A 19,925-nucleotide genomic window follows, 5' to 3' on the forward strand; every position below is an offset into this window, starting at 1 on the left:
ATAACCAAAACCACTATGTACATAGCACTACTCTCTAGCTCCACTCAAGCATCTAATGTTTGGTCAAGAGATTCTTCTTGAAAATATTGAATATTAGGAGTGATTGAATTCTCTCCCAGGATCACATAACCAACCCCTCTCGACCTAAGACATTCTCTAAACAACACCATAAGGCATTGCTTCAAACTTGCTTCCATAGTGATTGGTAACTATGATGGGGAACCCTCACTCTCTCTCTTCATTTGGCTTCTAGTTCCAACACACCTTGACTTATGATTGTATGCTTGATATGGATTTGCTTATGCACAATTGCTTCTTTCAATATGATTTCTATTGACTAGTTAGTTACTTCTTTTCTCCACTTTTAGTATAGTGATAGGAGTTGCTTTTGTACTTTCAAATCAAAATTGACCAACTTTCTGGTCTCACTGAGCACTAATAGATTATATCGTCTTATTTCTTCCCATATTAAAATGAATACTTGTATCACAATTTCTTTGAGACCTAGGTCGGGGCTAGCCTAGATATTGGATGGAAGAATGATCCATCAAATCATGAGATGTTGTCACTAGGATTGTGCGAGACTTAGTCGAGCCTAGATGCCATTTGGACCTATTTTTATCCCTCACAACGGGCTCCCACCCTCAACCCCTCCCCATTAGACGAATATTTGTATAACATTTTTTAAAAATTAGGTTCCCAACTCCCCCACTAATCGATCAATTACTCATTATCCCAACTAACCTCAACATTGACATGCATAACTTGTTGTAGGCTAAATGCTAGCTAAATCTCCTCCTTATTGGCATTTTCTTTTGCATTTTCGAGAGATTTTCTAGCATATCTTTAATTGGAATTTTTGGCATGTAATCTCACTACACCAAAATTGCAATCAAATTTTTTGGAAAAATATGAATTGATCCAAAGGATAGAAAAAATGCAATTTTAATAACAAATATTAAAAAATTGTAGATTCTCAGATCATTGAATTCCAAAAAAAAAAAAAAAAGACAAATTTAGCTAATGTTTGAAAAATGCCCCCCATCTGGTCTTTTGTATGGGATCTAATTTAACTTCAACAAAAACAAAAGTGAAAATCTACTCTTTATAAACCACCACCCAACTATCGATTATTTTAAATAATGTTTATTTTAAATAATGATAAGTCAAATTAAATGAGAGAACACTAGCCAATGAACACTAGCGAATGATATAATTATCCTTGCTGCCCAATCACATTATATTTACTATCTTTAAAAAAACCAAACCACACCCAACTAAAAGGAAAATGATAATAGCCACCTTCCAATCAGTAGATTGTGTGGAGACCATGCCTTCTCAAGGGTGGAGTCACTTACCACACAAGCATACAAATGTTGGTTGATGCGCTGCTTTCCAAGGCAAGCCACATCGCCGAGCCAACGACAAAAGATACGCCTCGGCTTACTATATGTGGCTGTTTGTTTCGAAGTGTACAGGGGAATATTCAACTTTTTCGTTAATACAAAGTCCGGTGACCCAGGTTCCAAACCAGCCAAGTACTGGCAAACTACCTCCTGCGCGGGAACGGGGAAGCCTTGATTTGTCAGCGAGTTTTTACCGCCGGAGTTTTGCTTAAATAGTCTTCGATCCGCTACCTGAACATTGTTTACAGAAAATTATTCCGAAAGAATTGGTGGTATTGGAGGTCCCGTGAGTGTGTTGCAATGGAGGCAGCGATGGATCTGATGCGAAGAATGCCGCCTTCGTTGTCACAGAACGCTCTGTCGTCGTTGCTGGCACTGCTGCCCGAGCACTCACCCGAGCTCCTATCTCGCGTAGATCAACCTCTCCAGGTGACTGTTTTTTCTATATTTCTCTATGTTTAAAGTTTGCGTGATTTTCAGCGGTGATGGCATGCCAGCCCTGTAGTTGTCCTCGGTCTCTTGGTGTCCGCATGGCTAGTTTTTTTGGCACAGCGGGAGCAGATTTTCAGGCAGGCATTCGCAATTTTTCTCTTTCTTTATTATTTTCTTTCGCTGGACTCGGTAAGATCTGGCACGGATTCTTTATGATTCGGAGAAATTCAAATATGTTAAAATGATGTCTAAAGACGCCCGCCAGGGTTCCATTCTCGGCGTGGTCCGCCTCCTGAGTTTCAAAGGGATGGGGCCGGGTGCAAGTCTCGGGCGGTTTTGGTAGAATATCTATCCCTCGGAATAAGCAACCAGCCCCAAGGAAGTCATCTCTCTGCTTGCAGCCCCTTGGAACATTTTAAACACATCCACAAATTGTACATGTTTCTTGAAGCACATCCAAAAGAGCAAAAGAAAAATGTCCACAAATGAGAAAAACAGAAAAACACAATGTCTGGAAAATCTGCAATGGAAAAATCGTGTAGATCGATTAAGACACGTGAAAAATTACAAGGACTGCAATGAAAATATTAAGAATTAACATTAGGTTTCAGATCGAAGATGCCACTAAGCAATTTTATACCAATAGTTATTTTTCTCGCTCATGATTCCGTCGTTTGAGGTGTTGCACGAAATAGACATGGTTAAACTATTGCCCTGAATATTTCGTTTCTGTATTTAAGAAATTGCGCGACTATAAATGCTTGAACTGTGGCAGGCAACATCTATAGGCATTCAATCTGTCCAACAGTATTACGGCACCTTCATGGCTTGAAGTCGTTTTGATTTCATTGCTCAAATGTAACTCCATGTTTATTAGGCGCCCATGTTCTGGCTGGCACTTGGGAGGGTCCCTATTGCTTGTAAGTTTTTGATCAGTATGGTTTATTATTTTGGTCATAGAGGTGATTCAGGGAACTCTCTGAATCATCCTCCTCAAAAGGATCCAATGGTCACACAAAAGAGTGGTGGTGGCGGGAGATGGTAAAGGTCCATGAGTCCATATTTGCATGATCTGGAGAAAGGGTAGACCCATAAGGGCGTTGACTCATTGCACTTTGCAAATACATGTCATATGTCCATTCTTGATACACAGTGATGTTTGCTGCTGTATGTGGATATCCTAAGGCTTTCTTATCGGTGGGTAGAGGTGGAACCTCTGTACTCATTTTCAGTCTTTGTTTTTTATGCCTGCAGTAATCGCTGTTACTCTGTAACTTACCCTTTGCGATCAATTTGTATAACCATCCTGTGTCAATTCCTAAATTCAACATGTATGCAACATCTAACGATGTGATGCTGTCTAAAGAACCATCTTGATTCCACATCTTGACTTCCCGTTATGGTAATACTTATTTTTGTTAACAATGTGGTGGAAGTCATCAGTGCACGATGGATTGCAGTACCTCTGTTTCTCTAGTACATTTTGGAGGATGTACATCCCTCATTGTCCTTAATTCTCGGGTTGAATGTATTTCATTCATGGCTTCCTTTGGTTTTTTTTTTCTTTTTTGGTCGAACAAAAGGAGCGGGTAGACATGCGGCAGAGTTCTCCAATGATGTCTTTACTAATCAGAATCGATTTTGTATATGTTTTCTGGTCAACCCGAGTATTACGATTGCTGTATATAGTGTATTTTCTGCATTTCAGCATTGAGTAATCTAGTTTACCAGATGTTTTAAATGCACATGACTATCGCGAGAGTAGTTGATTTTAGATTTTTCTTTCCTATTATGGATGCAGATCTAGTTGTCTGCCAAGCAAGAAAAATATTGTGATAAATCTATCCTAAAATCTTTTTTGCCTGTATTATTTCCTTATTCCGTTATGCATTAAAAATATTATTGCTGCTTTAGTGTAAAATGGTCTCTTCTGTTTGCCTAAGTAAAGCAAAACCTAGTTCTGCAATTTATCCCCATTTTGTTGACAAAGTGAAAAGTGGGGGTACACAAAAGAGCTCGAAGTTGGTTTTAACTTCTAGAATGTTTGGATTCTTCTGATGCATTGGCTGTACTTCACATTGTGTACATGTAAACGGTAGTAGGAAAATAAATAACCTGGATAACTCACTCCACTCATAATTGGGAAATGAGCAGGTAGCGATTGATGCAGACTCGGGGAAGGATTTTTTACTGTGCGATTACAATCGAGATGGTGATTCATACAGGTAAGTTTAATGAAATGGTATATCATTCTGTTTGCATTTCCAGTTAATAGTTTTACGCACAATAGCATGTGGCTCTATGTAGGAGAAAGAGGTACTGATGTTGAGAGTTGAATTTTTAATGGCTACATAATAAATTAAAGACTTTGTTGATCTGATATCTGCAAAAGCTGGATACTTAGTATTGAGGATTAGTTGCAAACAGTACGATGAAGTAGGAATATGAATTGGGTCTTATGCATTGATCCATACCTTGTCTCCCCGCAACTTATAGAAAAAACTTGATCAATGAAGTAACAAAATATGTTTATGATGGTGCCACTGTGTTATAGGTCACCATGGTCAAACAAATACTATCCACCATTGGAAGATGGAGCACAGCCATCAACTGATTTACGAAAGCTTGAAGTGGAAGCAAATGATATTTTTGCCATTTATCGTGACCAGTGAGGTCCTTTACTTCCCTTGTCTTTGGCAATGCTTTCTTTTTTTGATTAACCAATCTATCTCTGGTCCAAAGGACCTCCCAATCACTAAAGGTTCAAGTATAAATAGTTGCTGATTAAGTAATAGCAATTGTTTAATGTGCTCGTGTTGATAGGTATTATGAAGGTGGAATCTCTTCTGTATACATGTGGGAACCGGATGAAGGAGAAGGTTTTGCAGCATGTTTTTTGATAAAGAAGGGTGGGTTGTTTCTTAGATATCTCCTGGGAAGGATTACATAGTTTCCGTCTGAATTTATACTCTTTGATTTCCCTGTTACTTTTCTTCAACTCCGAACTAAAAATTGACTGGGGGGATGAAAAATGAAGATGGTTCGCAGACAGGGCAGGGGCGGAGGGGTTTCTTGCAGCAAGGTGTATGGGATGCTATCCATGTTGTTGAGGTGAGTGAGTTTAATATTTGCAGTAGAACTCAAGTAGAAAAACAATTTTCCTTTTGCAGTTCTGCAGAAATGCTATAGAGACATTTGTGAGGAGGCATTATATTGGTGTCCCTTTCCAGGTAGGAGCCGAAGATGAGGGCACAACTCATTACTGTTTGACCAGTACTGTCATGCTTTCCATGACTACAAGCGATAAACCATCAGGCACCTTTAAGTTGTCAGGATCAATCACTCGTCAGGTATTTTGATTCTTTGATATATTTAGAAAGGGCTGCTACTTTACTTCATATAAAAAATGTAGAACACAAATGCTAGCTGAAATGAGGCAAACTAATTGTGATTTCAAAGCACCAGAAATAGCTTGTTATCAACCTTGAGAACCTCCTCACTAAATGAGATTGCAGATATATGCGTACTGCATGCATAAATGTAAAATCGTGTGGGTCACTTTCTGGCAAAAAATACAATGAGTTCAGAGTACATCACAAGTTGTATGTGCTTCTGTAGCCTGGTAAGTTAGCTCGAGTGGTTGAATGCTGTGAATTACATGCAGGAGGTCATGGGGTCAAGTCCCCTGGCTGGCTGCTTCTGTGGATATTATGGATTTCGCACGATTTCCTTACTGGGTTGGGTTACCAAAACTGCAACTGGCTGGTTTACCCTGGGTACTATCCTCAGAAAGAGGGGAAGTGCCTGGTGGGTTTCTGTGGGATGTGCATTCCATCGTAAAGGAAAAAAACCTTGTATGTGCTTGTTCCTATGGTAGAATAATGGCATCACAGCATAGAATTGTTCAACCTCTGGACAGTGGCAGACCACTCTACTACACAAAAGGATGGTTAATGCTTCATATTAAAATTAACAACCCCAATGTAAAAAGTACCAATCCAAGTGTGTAAATAACCACTTTGAAAATTTACTATGCTTTTCTGGTCAGCAACCACTTTTGTTGGAACAAGGAATATAATTTGCAATCTGAATATCTAAGTTATCAAATAAGGAAAGGTGGAGTTTTCACATGAGATAAACCACTTGACAAGAATATAACTGATCACTTAATCTATCTTTGGTCGCAACTTGCTTGGAATGTGTAACCTCAGTCCATAAGATTTATTCTAGAGCAAAAGGAAATCAGAAGAGGTTGTGAAATGATGCAATCCATACTTTAAATTGAAAGATGATTGCTACAAACTATTCTGGTATTCTTGTAGGTGTTATTTCTTAAACTGATCTAGTGAAAAAGAACTATCTAAGTAGATAAATTGAAGTCAGAGTCCCAGGGTATCTGGAATTCGATACTAAGTAGATTTATCTATTAATGATGATATCTGCATTGATTTCATCTGATCTTGTAACCCTTGCATGCTACCATTCTTTACTGTCACTTTTCTGAAAGGTTATCCATGAAGTTATCACACTAGAATTAGTGTGTTGAATCCTAAAAGCTCAACAGTAGAAGTTACCTTCAAAAAAAGACTTGGCATGCTTTGTTTAATTTTTGTTTCTTTACTAAAACATGAAATATCATTCAGCAGGATTGGAGAGTCAAATTGGATTTTTTAAGTCTCTGATAGCTTGTTTGGGACAATATCTCTGCAAATTTACATGGCCTTTTGGCTTTCTTGAGAGTTTACATGGCCTGTAATGATCTACAAAAGACTTGGGAAATGCTGGTATTTTTTAGTTGTTCTCTGTTGTTTTATTTGGATGGTCTGAATTATTTCATTGACATGCTTAGCTAGGAGAGCTTTGAAAAAAATGCTTTGTCAGCCTATCTCCTGCTTTGATCTAATGCAACTAGGTCGGAGTTTCAGCTCCTATCACTCTTTTTCCCTTCGAAGCCTTGGTAACTTGTCTTACCTTTGCTGCTTTTGAGTGCAATTGCTCATATTGGGTTGCCTTTCAAGTTGTTGGTTGGTTGCTTTGACCTCTAGAACTGCTCCATCCAAACTTCTTTCCATGGCCGCAACTTGTCAACCCTGATTTCTTGGTAAGGAGGCATTATGAGCACTAGCAACATTCCACAAAGTCAATTTGTTTCCCTTCTTGGTTTGGCAATAGGATTCCAAATTCTCATAATGCTTTTCAGACAGTCTAGATGTAGAAAATCCACGAAATTCTGATCTGCTAGTATGAACAATCTGAAAATTAATTTTCTTTTCACGCAGACAAATAATTTCTCTACCAAATAGCAGCGGAATACAACAGAAATAATGGCACAAAATTCACACAATAGACAACACAATTTTCTAGGGGAACCCAACTGGGAAAACCCTTGCTTGCTTGGGAATTTCATTGAGAAAAGCTGAGCAATAGATCTCTTACAAATAACCCTGCTTCAATAGAGAATACAATCTGATCTCTCAGCCTTAATCTAGGCTTGAAACAATCTGCAAGATGCTGATCTTCCTCCTCCTGGTATGTGCACTAGATGCTCCTATTTCCTAGCGCAAATCCTTAGGAAATAGGCCCCTATTTCCTAGCGCTGGTTGAGCTCCTATTAAATAGGGATTTACCCTATTTCTGTGCTCACTTCCAAGAATAAATGCTCTCCACAGTGATTCGCACAAGAAGAAACTCCTTGGCTCATTCCTCCACAAGCTCTCTTGCTCACAAACTCGTGCTCAAGAATAATGAATAACAAGTGTGCTTTCGATCTCTTTATAAGCAATTTGATTTGGCTATTGTTAGTGAGTTTTCTAAATTAGGAGCTGAACTGGAGCTTTTCTAGTTAACAAAAATCAACACACTTAGTTAATTGGATCCTCCCAAAATTGGGGAGGCTAACTCCACTTAAGCATTCAGTTCTCAATTTAACTCACACTAGAGGACAGATAACTCGGTCCTCCACAAACTCGCACTAGTCATACTGCTTCTTGAACTCGTCCTCATCAGTGGAACTTGTGCATGATTAAGAAAATCACAAATTCGATTCCTTGAATTAAGGCACAAATCAAGGAATCCATTCCTTTGCTACTTTTCAACACTAGACTCTAGAGACTTCAAATGGGAAGCACTAGCTTTATACATTGTTTTTTTGGGGAATGGCATGTTAGATCCCCAAACAATGTTTTAATTTCTTGTTAAAGGGGCATTATGAGCATTGAAAACATTCCACAAAAATTCAATTTGTTCCCTTTCTTGGTTTGGCAATAGGGTTCCAAATTCTGGTAAGGCTTTTCAGACAGTGTAGACTCTAAAGAGTTTAAATGGGAAGCACTAGCTTTATACATTGTTTTTTTGGGGAATGGCATGTTAGATCCCCAAACAATGTGTTAATTTTAGATAACAATGGCATGTTCTATGCAAGAGCAATTTACTTCAATTTTCTTATTAGCCCAATGTCAATTTACAGATTAGCAATCACATTAACATGATAGTAAAATGCAGATAGAACATAAACAATAACAGTAGAAGACAAGCCAAGACAAGAGGACACAAGATATGGCGATAGCCAGGGACAAACCCCAATGCGGGGATACCCTTTGATCAATTCTTCTTATTATTCTTCAAAAGTTCAGCAGAGAGAAAGAGTACAATATGTAATATTCACTTGCCCAATCAAAGTGAAATTTGGCTAGTCAAACAACAACCATAGAAAGCCCTAACTAGAAAGTCAACGCTGGTCAACAGGGCATAATTTGATCTCCAAGACAACGCAATGAAACCTAGTCAACTCGGCTTCCAACAGTGATCCAAAAAAGCTCAAAATAGTCCTGAAAAACTTTGTCAAACTTGGTCAATGCTGCAGTCAAACCCTTCTACAATCAACGCTGGTCAAACAATACGGGTTGCCTCGATTTATGTGCACAGAAATGCGGCCTGCCCAAACAAAATCCCCTCACAAAAATGTAGTCAAACAGGTCAACATTGGCTGGTCAATGCTGGTCAAAACCCTTCCTGAAATTTGGTCAACGCCCAAGATAGAAAATGACTATCTTCTTCTTCGCACGTGTGGAGAGGCTGCCTAGAAATCCGTACCCAATCATGTGAGGAGAGAGAGACGTGTGAGAAGTTGAGTGATCCAAATGAGGAAGAGGCTCCTATTTATATGCAACATTGAGGATGAATAGATGTGACTATTGGGTTTCTGAGCCTACATTAGTTCGCTGGCCAACCTTGACAATTTGTCCATAAACAAAATAAATTCATAATTCCATTTGTACCTGTCAGAATGAGAAGATCTTTAGATCAATCTTACACCTCTCGGAGAGAGGAATCCAATAAAAATATCAGCTGCATTGTATGAGTTGTCCAAGGTGGAGTTTGGCCCTAGTTGCCAAATTTTGACACTCCCTCTCAACTAAGAAGAACTCTACCCGCCAAACCATCTGACAATCAGTACCATCCCTGCTCTGCTCTCCTCTATTATGCTCTACTGAACCATTAAGAAATAATAAAGAAGAAATGATCGAGAATGTGTCATACCATTCTCCACTGACCTTAAGTCAGTCTCCAACAATTGAGAGTCTATCATACTACTCCCCACTGACCTGAAGTCAGTCTCCATTGATCCCAGATCAATATTAGACATCTTAGCATAGGAGTATGGTAGTACACGATGCGTCCATAGGTAGTACTATGGTTCCTATCCTCATTTCCCTACTCATTGGCCAGATGAGAGGTACTTCCCATGAGTCCTAGACTTCATGGGTAGGATGTTCCGGCAGGAGAAGGTGAACCACTCATCTTGCTCATATGCCATAGGAGAAGGTGAACCACTCATCCTGTTCATATGCCATAGGAGAAGATGAACCACTCATCCTATGCACATCTCAACATGGGGTATCACAAGGGAAGGTGAACCACTCATCCTATGCATATCTCAACATGGGGTATCATAGGGGATGGTGAACCACTCACCCTGTACATTGTGCACCACTAGGGGAAGGTGAACCACTCACCCTATGGTCGCTCATCGCTCCAAGAAGTACCCCAAGCCCCCCGAAGCTCCCAGAGCTCAACATCCATCTCATATGGGACCCTCATAAGATGGTCCCTCCACGACTCCAAGTTGTTCACGGAAGGTTAAGAATTTGACCTTCCCCAGGGGCTTCGTAAGAATATCTGCGAACTGGTCATCAGTCCCAATATGACGGAGCCTTATTGTTCCTCGTTGTACCATATCCCGTACAAAGTGGTACCTGATATCAATATGCTTGTAGCGGTCATGAAACACAGGGTTCTCAGAAAGACGAATCCCACTTTGGTTGTCGCAATAGATCATGGTGGTATCCAACACATGTCCAAATAGCTCACTAAAGAGCTTCCTCAACCAAACAACTTCACAGGAGGCCATACTAGCAACAATGTATTCAGCCTCAACGGTGCTCAAGGCAACCGACTTCTGCTTCCTGCTCATCCATGATATCGAAGCAAAACCTAGAGAGAAGCAACATCCAGATGTGCTCTTACGATCCACCACACTGCCAGCCCAGTCAACATCAAAATAACCATGGAGCCTCACATTCCCGACAGTGTATCTCAGTCCATAGGTGATTGTGCCCCGGAGATATCTCAAGAGATTCTTGGCAGCAATCCAATGTATGTGATGAGGCTCGACCATAAACTGACTCATTGTGTTCACTGCAAAACATATGTCTGGACAGGAGTGGATCAATGGGATCCATTGGTCCTTCAACATCGGGCATCGACTCATCTTGCGGTTCTCCTTGCTCCACTGAATTTGCTTCTTTGTCCTTCCTTGGAATAGGAAGGTTACTAATCTTCCCAAGGGCAATATCCTCATCGAAGGTGACACCATGACTTATCTCCACTTCTCTTTGACTCAACACAGATTCTATATGCCTTAGAAGTTTCACGGTAACCCAAAAATGTTCCTTTCTTCCTAGAAGCATACAATTTGCTTCTCTTTTCTTTCGGCACATGAAAATATACGGGACTACCAAAACTTCTAAAGTGAGAAACATCAAGTTTCTTGCCAGTGAACTTCTTTGGGAGTTTTGGAGTCCAACGCTTGATGAGGGCATCTATTTTGGACGTACATAGCAGTGTTGGCAACTTCGGCCCATAAAAACTTCAGAATGCTTTGATCATGAAGCATGACACGAGTGGCTTCTACGATAGAATGGTTCTTCCTTTCAACAACACCATTTTGCTCAGGAGTATATGCGGTAGTAGTCTCACTCTTAATGCTAGCTTCTCTACAATAGTTATTGAACTCATTTGATTCATATTCGGTTCCATTATCGGTCCTCAATATTTTGATCTTCTTCTCGGTTTGATTTTCGACCAAAGCTTTGAAGAACAGATCCATGAGAATACTTCGTCCTTCTTCTTCAATAAGTATATCCAAGTTTTGTGAGAGAAATCATCCATAAAGAAAGCATAATATAAATATCCTCCCAAAGAGTTCACGGGCATCATACCAGATAGATCAGAATGAACCAATTGCAATATGTCAGTAGTCTTGCTATCACTGGAGGGGAATGGTCCCCTTGTGTGCTTTCCTTCGGGCACACCCATGACAAACACCTTCATGTTCTACTTTAAATTCGGGCATACCTGTCACCATCTTCCTCACATCGGGTAGAGCCTTTTAATGTAGATGAGCAAATCTTCGGTGCCGGATTGAAGATGTGTCGCAAGACATAACTCCTAATGGACTTCCTCCAACTTAATATGGGCTATCAACCCTGAATCCAAGTGTAAATGCATCTTTGAAATTTTTATTCCACACACGTACCTTTCCATCAATGAATGCCACTTTGAATTCTTTGTCCTCCATTGTTGAGATAGATACCAGGTTATTCTTTAGATCGGGTACATATAGTACTTCTTGTAGATGAATGGTGTTACCTTGATTCAACTGAAGAGTAACATTCCCAACTCCTTTCATGGGATATGTGGCATTGTCTCCAAGGATAATTTCCAAATTTGTATCCTTTTCAATCAGATTTGAAAGAGCTTCCTTATACCTAGTGAAGTTCCTTGAGGCACCACTATCAATCAACCAATTTCCCAAGGTGTCTGGAGGAGATGCAGTAGAGAGGGCAGATATAAGATAAAGTTCTTTTTGCTTGTTATCAACAACATTAGATTCATCATACTTGGAGTTTCTTAATCTCTTGGGAGGGTGACCATTTCCATGTTGAGTAGCGGGAGCATTCCTTTTTCCTCTGTTGTTGAATCTACCATTCCTTTGATTGTTGTTGCCCCTGAAATTGTTGTTGTTGTGGTTGTCATCATCATGAGGTGTATCGCTTCTATTAGGACACTCCCTAGCATAATGGCCAAACTTGTTGCAAATGAAGCATCTTCCCTTCCTTCCATTCTTGAAACCCAATCTTCCTTGACATTGCTTCTTTGAACTTGCATTGTTCTTCTTTTTAACATGAGTAGAGAATGTAGTAGGATCATTCCTATTTGAAGGCATATCTAGTTCCATCATCCTTGTTTCTTCTTGAGAACATCTAGTCAGCAATTCTTCAAAACCTGGAATTCTGTCGTTGTTACGAATGGTAGTGTTGAACACGTGCCATTAATGAGGGAGTCCTCCAAGGGCAATGAGAGTAAGCTCCCTATTAGCAATAGCTTCTCTAATTGAAAGAAGATCATTTTTGATCTCAGTAATCCTCATGAAGTAGGATTGAATGTCTTCACCTCTTCCCTTCTTTATATCCTTCAACTTGTTTTTGAGAAAGAGAACTTGGCTTGCATTGCTAGCTTTGAACACGCTGACCAACCTGTCATATATCTCCAGTGATTTGTTCAAATCGAAGACATAAGCAACTAAATGCTTATGAATAGAATCCCTGATGATCTTCTTTACTTTGACTTCACCTTTCTTGTACTTTGTCTTAGCAACAGCTGGTGCATTTGAAGGAGGTTCAGAAATCTTTCCCTGCACATAGTCCATAACATCTTGCACTTCTAAAGTCAAATCAAGAGACATCTTCCATGCATGATAATCAGACTTATCATGAAGCTTGTCATCAGATTTGAAGTAAAATGTGGAGGCCATTGACTCTTGTCCTTGTCCAACAAATCTCAGTGATTGCTCTTTTCACTCTTGCTTGGGCTTTGTCTTCACCTCAGCTCTGAAACCATGTTAATTTTAGATAAAAATGGTATGTTCTATGCTTAAGAGCAATTTACTTCAATTTTCTTATTAGCCCAAATGGATTACTGGTTTTTAAGGAATATAACATGGTATTAGAACTTAGCTTTTGATTGAAGACCAAACACAAATTTTATCTTCAAGAGCAAGTGCTGCAACTTGGAGCAAGCTCACTAGTTCAATTTGGTCGCTAGGGTTTCGTGGCAGTGCACATTGTTTCAGGGTAGTGCGATTTGGCAATATGGCGTATTAGAGTCTGAGGTTTGAGGACATATTAGACAGTGCATCCAACTTTTGTTCATGGCGTGAAAGGATAATAGTGGTGTTGGTGGAGCTAGGGGTGTGGGAGTTTGTTGATAATGTCCTAGTTGCACCCACTGACCCTTAGTAGCGGGCTCAACATAACAAGGAGGATGCCAAGGCCAGAAGAATCATCTTGGAGGGAGTCAAAGACCACATTATTCCTCACTTGATTGGGAAGAAGATACCCAAAATTATGTGGATTGCCATCATTGGCCTCTATCAGGCTTCAAGCGATGCCTGGAAACTCATGCTGAAGGATAAATTAAGGACTATCAAAATGTCCAAGTTTAATTCTGTTGTGTCTTACCTCACCAAGTTTACCCAAGTGAGGGATGAGTTGGATGGTGTGGGTGAGATAGTTCCAGATAGGTATCTGGTAAATTTTTCCCTGTAGGGCTTCACCAAAATCATGGCAAGCCTTCACATATGGGATATGTGCTAGAGAAAAGCTTCCAGATTGGGAGCGATTATGGGGTGACTGTGTCCAAGAAGAGATACACAGACAAGTTCAATTTGGGTCTCGTGTTAAGATCGAAGAAGATGAAGAGAACTTTGCCCTAGCCAACAAAGGGGGCAAGTCAAAGGGCAAAAAGAGCAGTGGTGGTGGAGAGCCGAGCTCCAAGGGTGAGAAGAAGAAAAAGGATCTCAGCAAGTTAAAGTGCTTTTCCACCAGTTTGGGCATTATGCTCTTAAATGCCTTAACAAGAAGAAAGGGTGTAAGAAGGACCAAGTAGCAACCTCTGCAGAGATAGATGAGTTTTCTTTTCATTTTGAGGGGTTTTAACTCATTGCTTGCATGGCAAGCTCAGTGGCTACCAATTTATGGTATGTAGACAACAATGCATCCTGTCATAGGGAAATAGGAAGTATTTCAACAAACTGTTAGAAAGGTACATGCAATTTGACATTGAGATGGGGGATGATGGGAAGTACCGGGTTGAGGGTACTGGTACAATCAGATTTGAGAGGGAGTTTGGAAACGCTTTGTATCTTAGAGATACCCTTTACGTACCTGGGCTCAAGAAGAACCTCATTTCAGTTTCAACATTAGAGGATAAGGGGTACGAGGTGACCTTCTGACAAGGTAGGGTTTTTGTAAAACCCTAAGATTGCAAGGTTGCTAAGCGGATTGGGGTTAGGCATAATAGCTTGTACAAATTACAGTTTGAGATAGTCACAACATTAACCAGTAGAGGGAGTTGTGACTCAAGTAGGGAGCTTGAGGAGTTATGGCATAGGCGCATAGGGCATCTGCCCCATGGAGCGCTAAAGATTCTCAAGGAGATGGCGATAGGGTTGCCACAGTGCAACGTGGACCAGCATGAGGTGTGCAAGGGTTGCACACTTGGCAAATATGTCAAAACCTCTTTTCCTAGTAGAGATAATATGGCTAAGGGTATCTTGGATCTTGTTCATTCAAATGTTTGTGGTCCTTTCTCTATAGTATTCCTCAGTGGGTACAAGTATTATGTCACCTTCATTGATGATCATTCAAGGAAAACCTAGATATTTTTTTATGAAAAAGAAAAATGAAGTCTTCTCGAAGTTTCTGGAGTTTAAGGCCTTGGTTGAAAACCATACTGGCAAGAAAATTGAGGCACTGAAGTCTGATATTGGTGGGGAGTACAATACAAACACATTCAAGGAGTTGTGTGCCAAGGAGGGCATTAGGAGGGAGCTGACTACACCATATAATCCTCAACAGAACGGGGTGGTAGAGCACAAGAATAGGGCCATAGTTGGAGCGGGCAAAGCCATGTTGCATAAACAGAGGTTGCTCAAGTTTCTTTGGGTTGAGGCATGCAATACAATAGTCTTCTTGCAGAACCAAAGCCTTGGGGTGAATTACACCAAAGGAGGCTTTTATAGGATTAGAAATCAGATGTGTCACATTTCCGGATATTTGGTATTTTGGTGTACTACCATGTACTAGAGGAGAAAAGGAAGAGGTTGGAGCCCACAACAGAGAGAGGCATCTTCGTGGGTTACAGCAAGACATCCAAAGTGTACAGGATGTTACCAACACTTAGAAAAACAGTCATCAGGAGAGATGTGAAGTTTGAGGAGGAAAGGGCTTTGAAGAATTCCTTAGAGCGGGAGTTGGCTACAATGTAGGAGGAGCATCATGCTCCCAAGCAGGAGGCTCAACTATCACCTTAGACTACAATTGTAAATGTTGATGGGTAGGCTGAGCAACATAAGGACAAGGGGGACACACAGTTGGAGGAGTGAGTGGAGCCAAATCAAGCTGTGACTCCCAACATAGAGAGAAGGAGAGCAAGATGGGCAGAGTAGATGATCCAGGAGGTGCAGAAGCAAGTTGGTGCTCCCAATACATCGGTTCGAAAGAGCAAACAACCACAAAGGTGTGCAGGATATATGACACTTATGACAAAGTTATTGGATGCTGAGCCTTCCGGTTACTAGGAGGCAACCACTCAGCAGGTGTGGAGAGATGCCATGGTGGAGGAGTATGCCTCCATCATGAAGAATGAAGTTTGGGAAGTGGTGCTGAGGCCAGAGGGAAAATCTGTGGTGGGCTCTCGCTGGGTCTACAAGATCAAGCATGGGGTTGATGGGAGCATCGGAAAACATAAAGGCAAGATTTGTGCCAAAAGGGTTCTTGTAGGTAGAGGGGATTGACTATGATGAGACATTTGCCCTGGTGGCCAGATGTTTGTTTGTCAAGACTATTACAACTATTGCAGCTCAGATGGGGTGGAGGATCCACCAGATGGTCTTAAAACAACTTTCCTCAATGGCGTTGTTGAGGAGGAGAATTATATTGAGCAGCCAGATGGATTTGAGACATGTACCATAGAGACTCACGTTTGCAGACTCAAGAGAGCCTTATATGAGCTCAAATAGACTCCACGAGCATGGTATGCTTGGATTGACTGTTACCTTTAGGGATTGGGATTCACTAAGAGTGAAGCAGACCCTAATCTCTACTACATTATTGTTGGAGGTGAATCACTTATTTTGGTGTTATATGTGGATGATTTGATTTTGACAGGTGCAAGTAAGCTCATCTAGATTTTGGAAGCAAGATTTTGCAAATGAGTTTGAGATGAAGGATATGGGGTTGATGCAGTATTTCCTTGGGCTGGAGGTTTGGTAAGGTGATGGGGAGATCTTCTTGGGGCAAGGCAAGTACACCCTGAAGATTTTGAGGAGATTACAAACTGGAGGAACGTGGATACATCTTGATTAGAGCAAGTAGATCCTTCACTTTACCGACAATTAATAGGGTTGTTTATGTATTTCGTAAACATGCGACCAAACATATGTTTTGTAGTTAACTCTTTGAGCTAGTTTATGGTCGAGCCTACCATAGCGCATTGGGTTGTTGCTAAGCACATATTGAGATATCTCAGGGGGACAATCGAGTATGGATTATGGTATAGACAGGTTGATGGGGTGAGGCTCGAGGGCTTCACTCATGTAGATTGGGCAAGGAGCTCCACAGACATGAAGAGCACATTAGGATGCACATTCAGTGTTGGATCAATGATTGTTTCATGCTTCAACCCGAAGCAGAGATCAATTGCATTGAGCTCAACTGAGTCTGATTACATGCTTGCCTATGTCACATGGTTCAAGTTTGAGTTCGAGTTCGACAACAATAAAGTTCAATTTGAATTTAAATTTTCTGATAAGGTTGGCATGAGGCTTGTCATTAAATTCGAATATATATAATTTACTTAAATTTAATATATTATCTAACAAAATATTCATATATTAAATTTTTAATATTTACAATACAAATAAAGTTGTTCCCTATTAACTTTCACATAAATTTAATTAAACATAAAATATAACCCATTATAATATTAATAATTTTAATATATAAAAAAATATATTGTGTAAATTAGTTATAAAGCTATCTTAACCATATTCAATATTAATAATATTATTATATTGTCTTTTTAATATATATAAAAAGATATATTGCGTAAATTAGTTATAAAACTATCTTAACCATAATCGTATTAAAAAACTACAAAATTTAATTAAATTTAATATATAATTAAAAGTAATATTAATATATCATTTTTTTAAGCATATATCAAAGAGTGTATAAATTAAATTCTAAGTCACATGGTTTGGGTTCGAGTTCGGGTTTGACTTGGGTTCGAATTCTTTGATAAGGTTTAGATGGGGTTCGACTTTAGGTTCGTCTATATATATTTTCATCATATATATATATATATATATATATATATATAATCTTTAAAACTTTAACCAAATTTAATATACATTTTCAGAATTATAATAGAATTTAATATACATTTCAAATTTCAAATGTTAATATTAAATTTGCTAATGGTTAAAGTTCCTACAGATACACAAATGTTTACCTATGATCATACTGCTTAAGTATTTAAAGGTTTCAAGTGAGGAAGGAATTCCTCAAGAGTCAAAGCCACATATGTTGCTAACTAGATGTACTAATTACTTCATTTTATAGGAGATGTTGATTATGATGCTAGATACGTTGTTGTCTATGGATCAATCCAGTCTTATCGACATATTTACACGCGTTTCTGAATGAATGCACAAAACAAGGGGCTCAATAATCATTGCGTCCACAAACTCACAGCCTACAACAATGTTCTAATATGTACGGTGTCCACAGGCTACAGGCGCAACAAACATCAAAATATACAGTCAACAACAAATTTGTGAAATCGTGAATCCACCCGCCTTCGATAACAAACAAGTTACATTAATGGCGATGCGTTGTCGGCCCTGCATATAAAAAGTCTTTTCGTGCCTAAAAAAACCCTAACTCTCTATGAACCTCGTGAACCTAAACTTTTTTCCTTTGAAATTCGTCTTTTCATTTAGGGTCAGGTTCGATTTGGTTCGACTTCAGGTTCGACAGGTGATTCAATTCAGATTGGGTTTGGGTTCGAGTTTGAGGTTCGGCTTTGAAGTTTGCCGAACCTTAACGGATTTCATTTTTTTTAGGTTTGCCGAATTCCGAACTTGAAAGTTCAAGTTCGACAAACCCTGTGACTTAGAGAAAATTATACGACTATCTTAATATGATTCAATTAGAAAATCATAATGTTTATTGCTGCTAAAGCAACAATCCTCTCTTAGTGAGTACAACGCTGTCGATTTTCTCTTGACACACACTTTATGTACAATTGTTTTCCTTTGGAGGTGTTGTCGCTCAAATTGTACAGGTACTACAACAATGAATTAGGTCGCGGGTTGTCACCCCGATCCCCAACCTCTTCGTTTTAGCTGTCTCCAAATAACAGGCTATGGGGGGTAGACCTATGGAAATGAAATGAAGAAGGACAAGTTGGGAATCAACTAGTCCGAGAGACACAGTTGAGTGGCCTAGCACTTGGTTAAATCTAGCAAGATTTTAAGGATTAGATTGAATTTATATATTTGAGACCAGTGCCTTATGGAGTCAACGCTCTTGCTTTATAAATTTGAAATCAAGTACCAGATGGACAACTGCTGCTTTTATGCATTACTATCCTATATGGAATGCAATTCCTAAGACCTATGTGAAATGCAAAGATCTTGGTTAATTTTAATTAAATGCCTAATCTAAGTATGACCTTTGATCTTTATCTATATTGAGCCTAAAATCTGTAGTAAGTGGCAGAGAGAAGTCAAGGTGAAGCACACGAAGGTGTGATTAACGATCCCTCTCCTTGAAATCTAAAGTACCTAGTGCCTTCGGCGCTGCAAACACTGTGGCTCTGACGATTGCAAGGTCACCGTTTTAAATACTAGAAAGGCTAGAGTTCTCAAGCAAAGATGAAAATGTGTTCCCATCTCTCCATCAACCAAGCTTATGCTTGGAGGTAATTTTTAGATGCAAGACTAGCTTAAAATGAGATGCAAGGATGGAGAGTGAGTCTTAGGCTTGGATTCTCTTAATGATTGAGTACTTTAAGTTGTGATTAAATCCCGAATTAAAGAAACACGTACTTGACAATGATGTTCAAGAGACAATCTTAACCATGAGAGAATGTGCCAAATCAACAAGGTACCAATATGCTTAAAATAGCAACAACCAATAAACCCTGAGTAATGATTAGAGTACCATTCTACTAGAACACTTAGGCAATGATTATTAGACAACGTAACCAAAATGTTCCTTATTTAAATCACAAAATGCCAATGACTGCTCAATTTAAGAGATGCCCAATTGAAACAAGAAGACTTACAAATCCCTTAAAGTGCCAATGTAAGGTTATCGCTCAATAAGATATATTAATATTAGTAATGAATAAGAATGAGAGTAATGAAACCACTATTCACCAAAACTCCTGTGTCGAAAGTGATAGATACCAATATCAATGAGTTCTTAAGTTTACTTATTTAAGCAACAAGATTATGATACCAATGTGTTTTGAGGAGTGATCGTGTGTGCATGAAACTTTCACAATAAACCACAAAAGTTAGAATCCCTTAAATCACCCAAATAAATCCTTTCCACGATTATAAACCAGTGAGAGCCTTAAAGTCACTTATGTATTCAGATTCCAAGTAACTTAGGACAGCAGTAAGTTGCTTATGAATTTATGACAGCAGTGAGCAATTTAGATTTCTTTCTCAAG

At 39.4% G+C, this 19,925-nt stretch overlaps 1 protein-coding gene across 1 annotated transcript in view; it reads left to right on the forward strand.

Annotated features, from left to right (window-relative positions):
* The first annotated feature begins 1,371 nt into the window (after positions 1 to 1,371).
* CPB (Subunits of heterodimeric actin filament capping protein Capz superfamily) overlaps positions 1,372 to 19,925 on the forward strand; it is a 76,297-nt gene continuing 57,743 nt past the window's right edge. The window contains exons 1-6 of the mRNA XM_089378513.1: positions 1,372 to 1,835; positions 3,993 to 4,063; positions 4,393 to 4,506; positions 4,662 to 4,747; positions 4,876 to 4,949; positions 5,069 to 5,188. Coding sequence (XP_089234639.1) covers positions 1,707 to 1,835; positions 3,993 to 4,063; positions 4,393 to 4,506; positions 4,662 to 4,747; positions 4,876 to 4,949; positions 5,069 to 5,188 — 594 coding nt within the window. The 5' untranslated portion in view covers positions 1,372 to 1,706. The remainder of the gene's footprint in view (positions 1,836 to 3,992; positions 4,064 to 4,392; positions 4,507 to 4,661; positions 4,748 to 4,875; positions 4,950 to 5,068; positions 5,189 to 19,925) is intronic.

Source organism: Pinus tabuliformis, chromosome J, assembly GCF_031772625.1.
Source record: "Pinus tabuliformis cultivar Carrire ecotype Pingquan chromosome J, CPIR1, whole genome shotgun sequence".
Taxonomy (NCBI): domain Eukaryota; kingdom Viridiplantae; phylum Streptophyta; class Pinopsida; order Pinales; family Pinaceae; genus Pinus; species Pinus tabuliformis.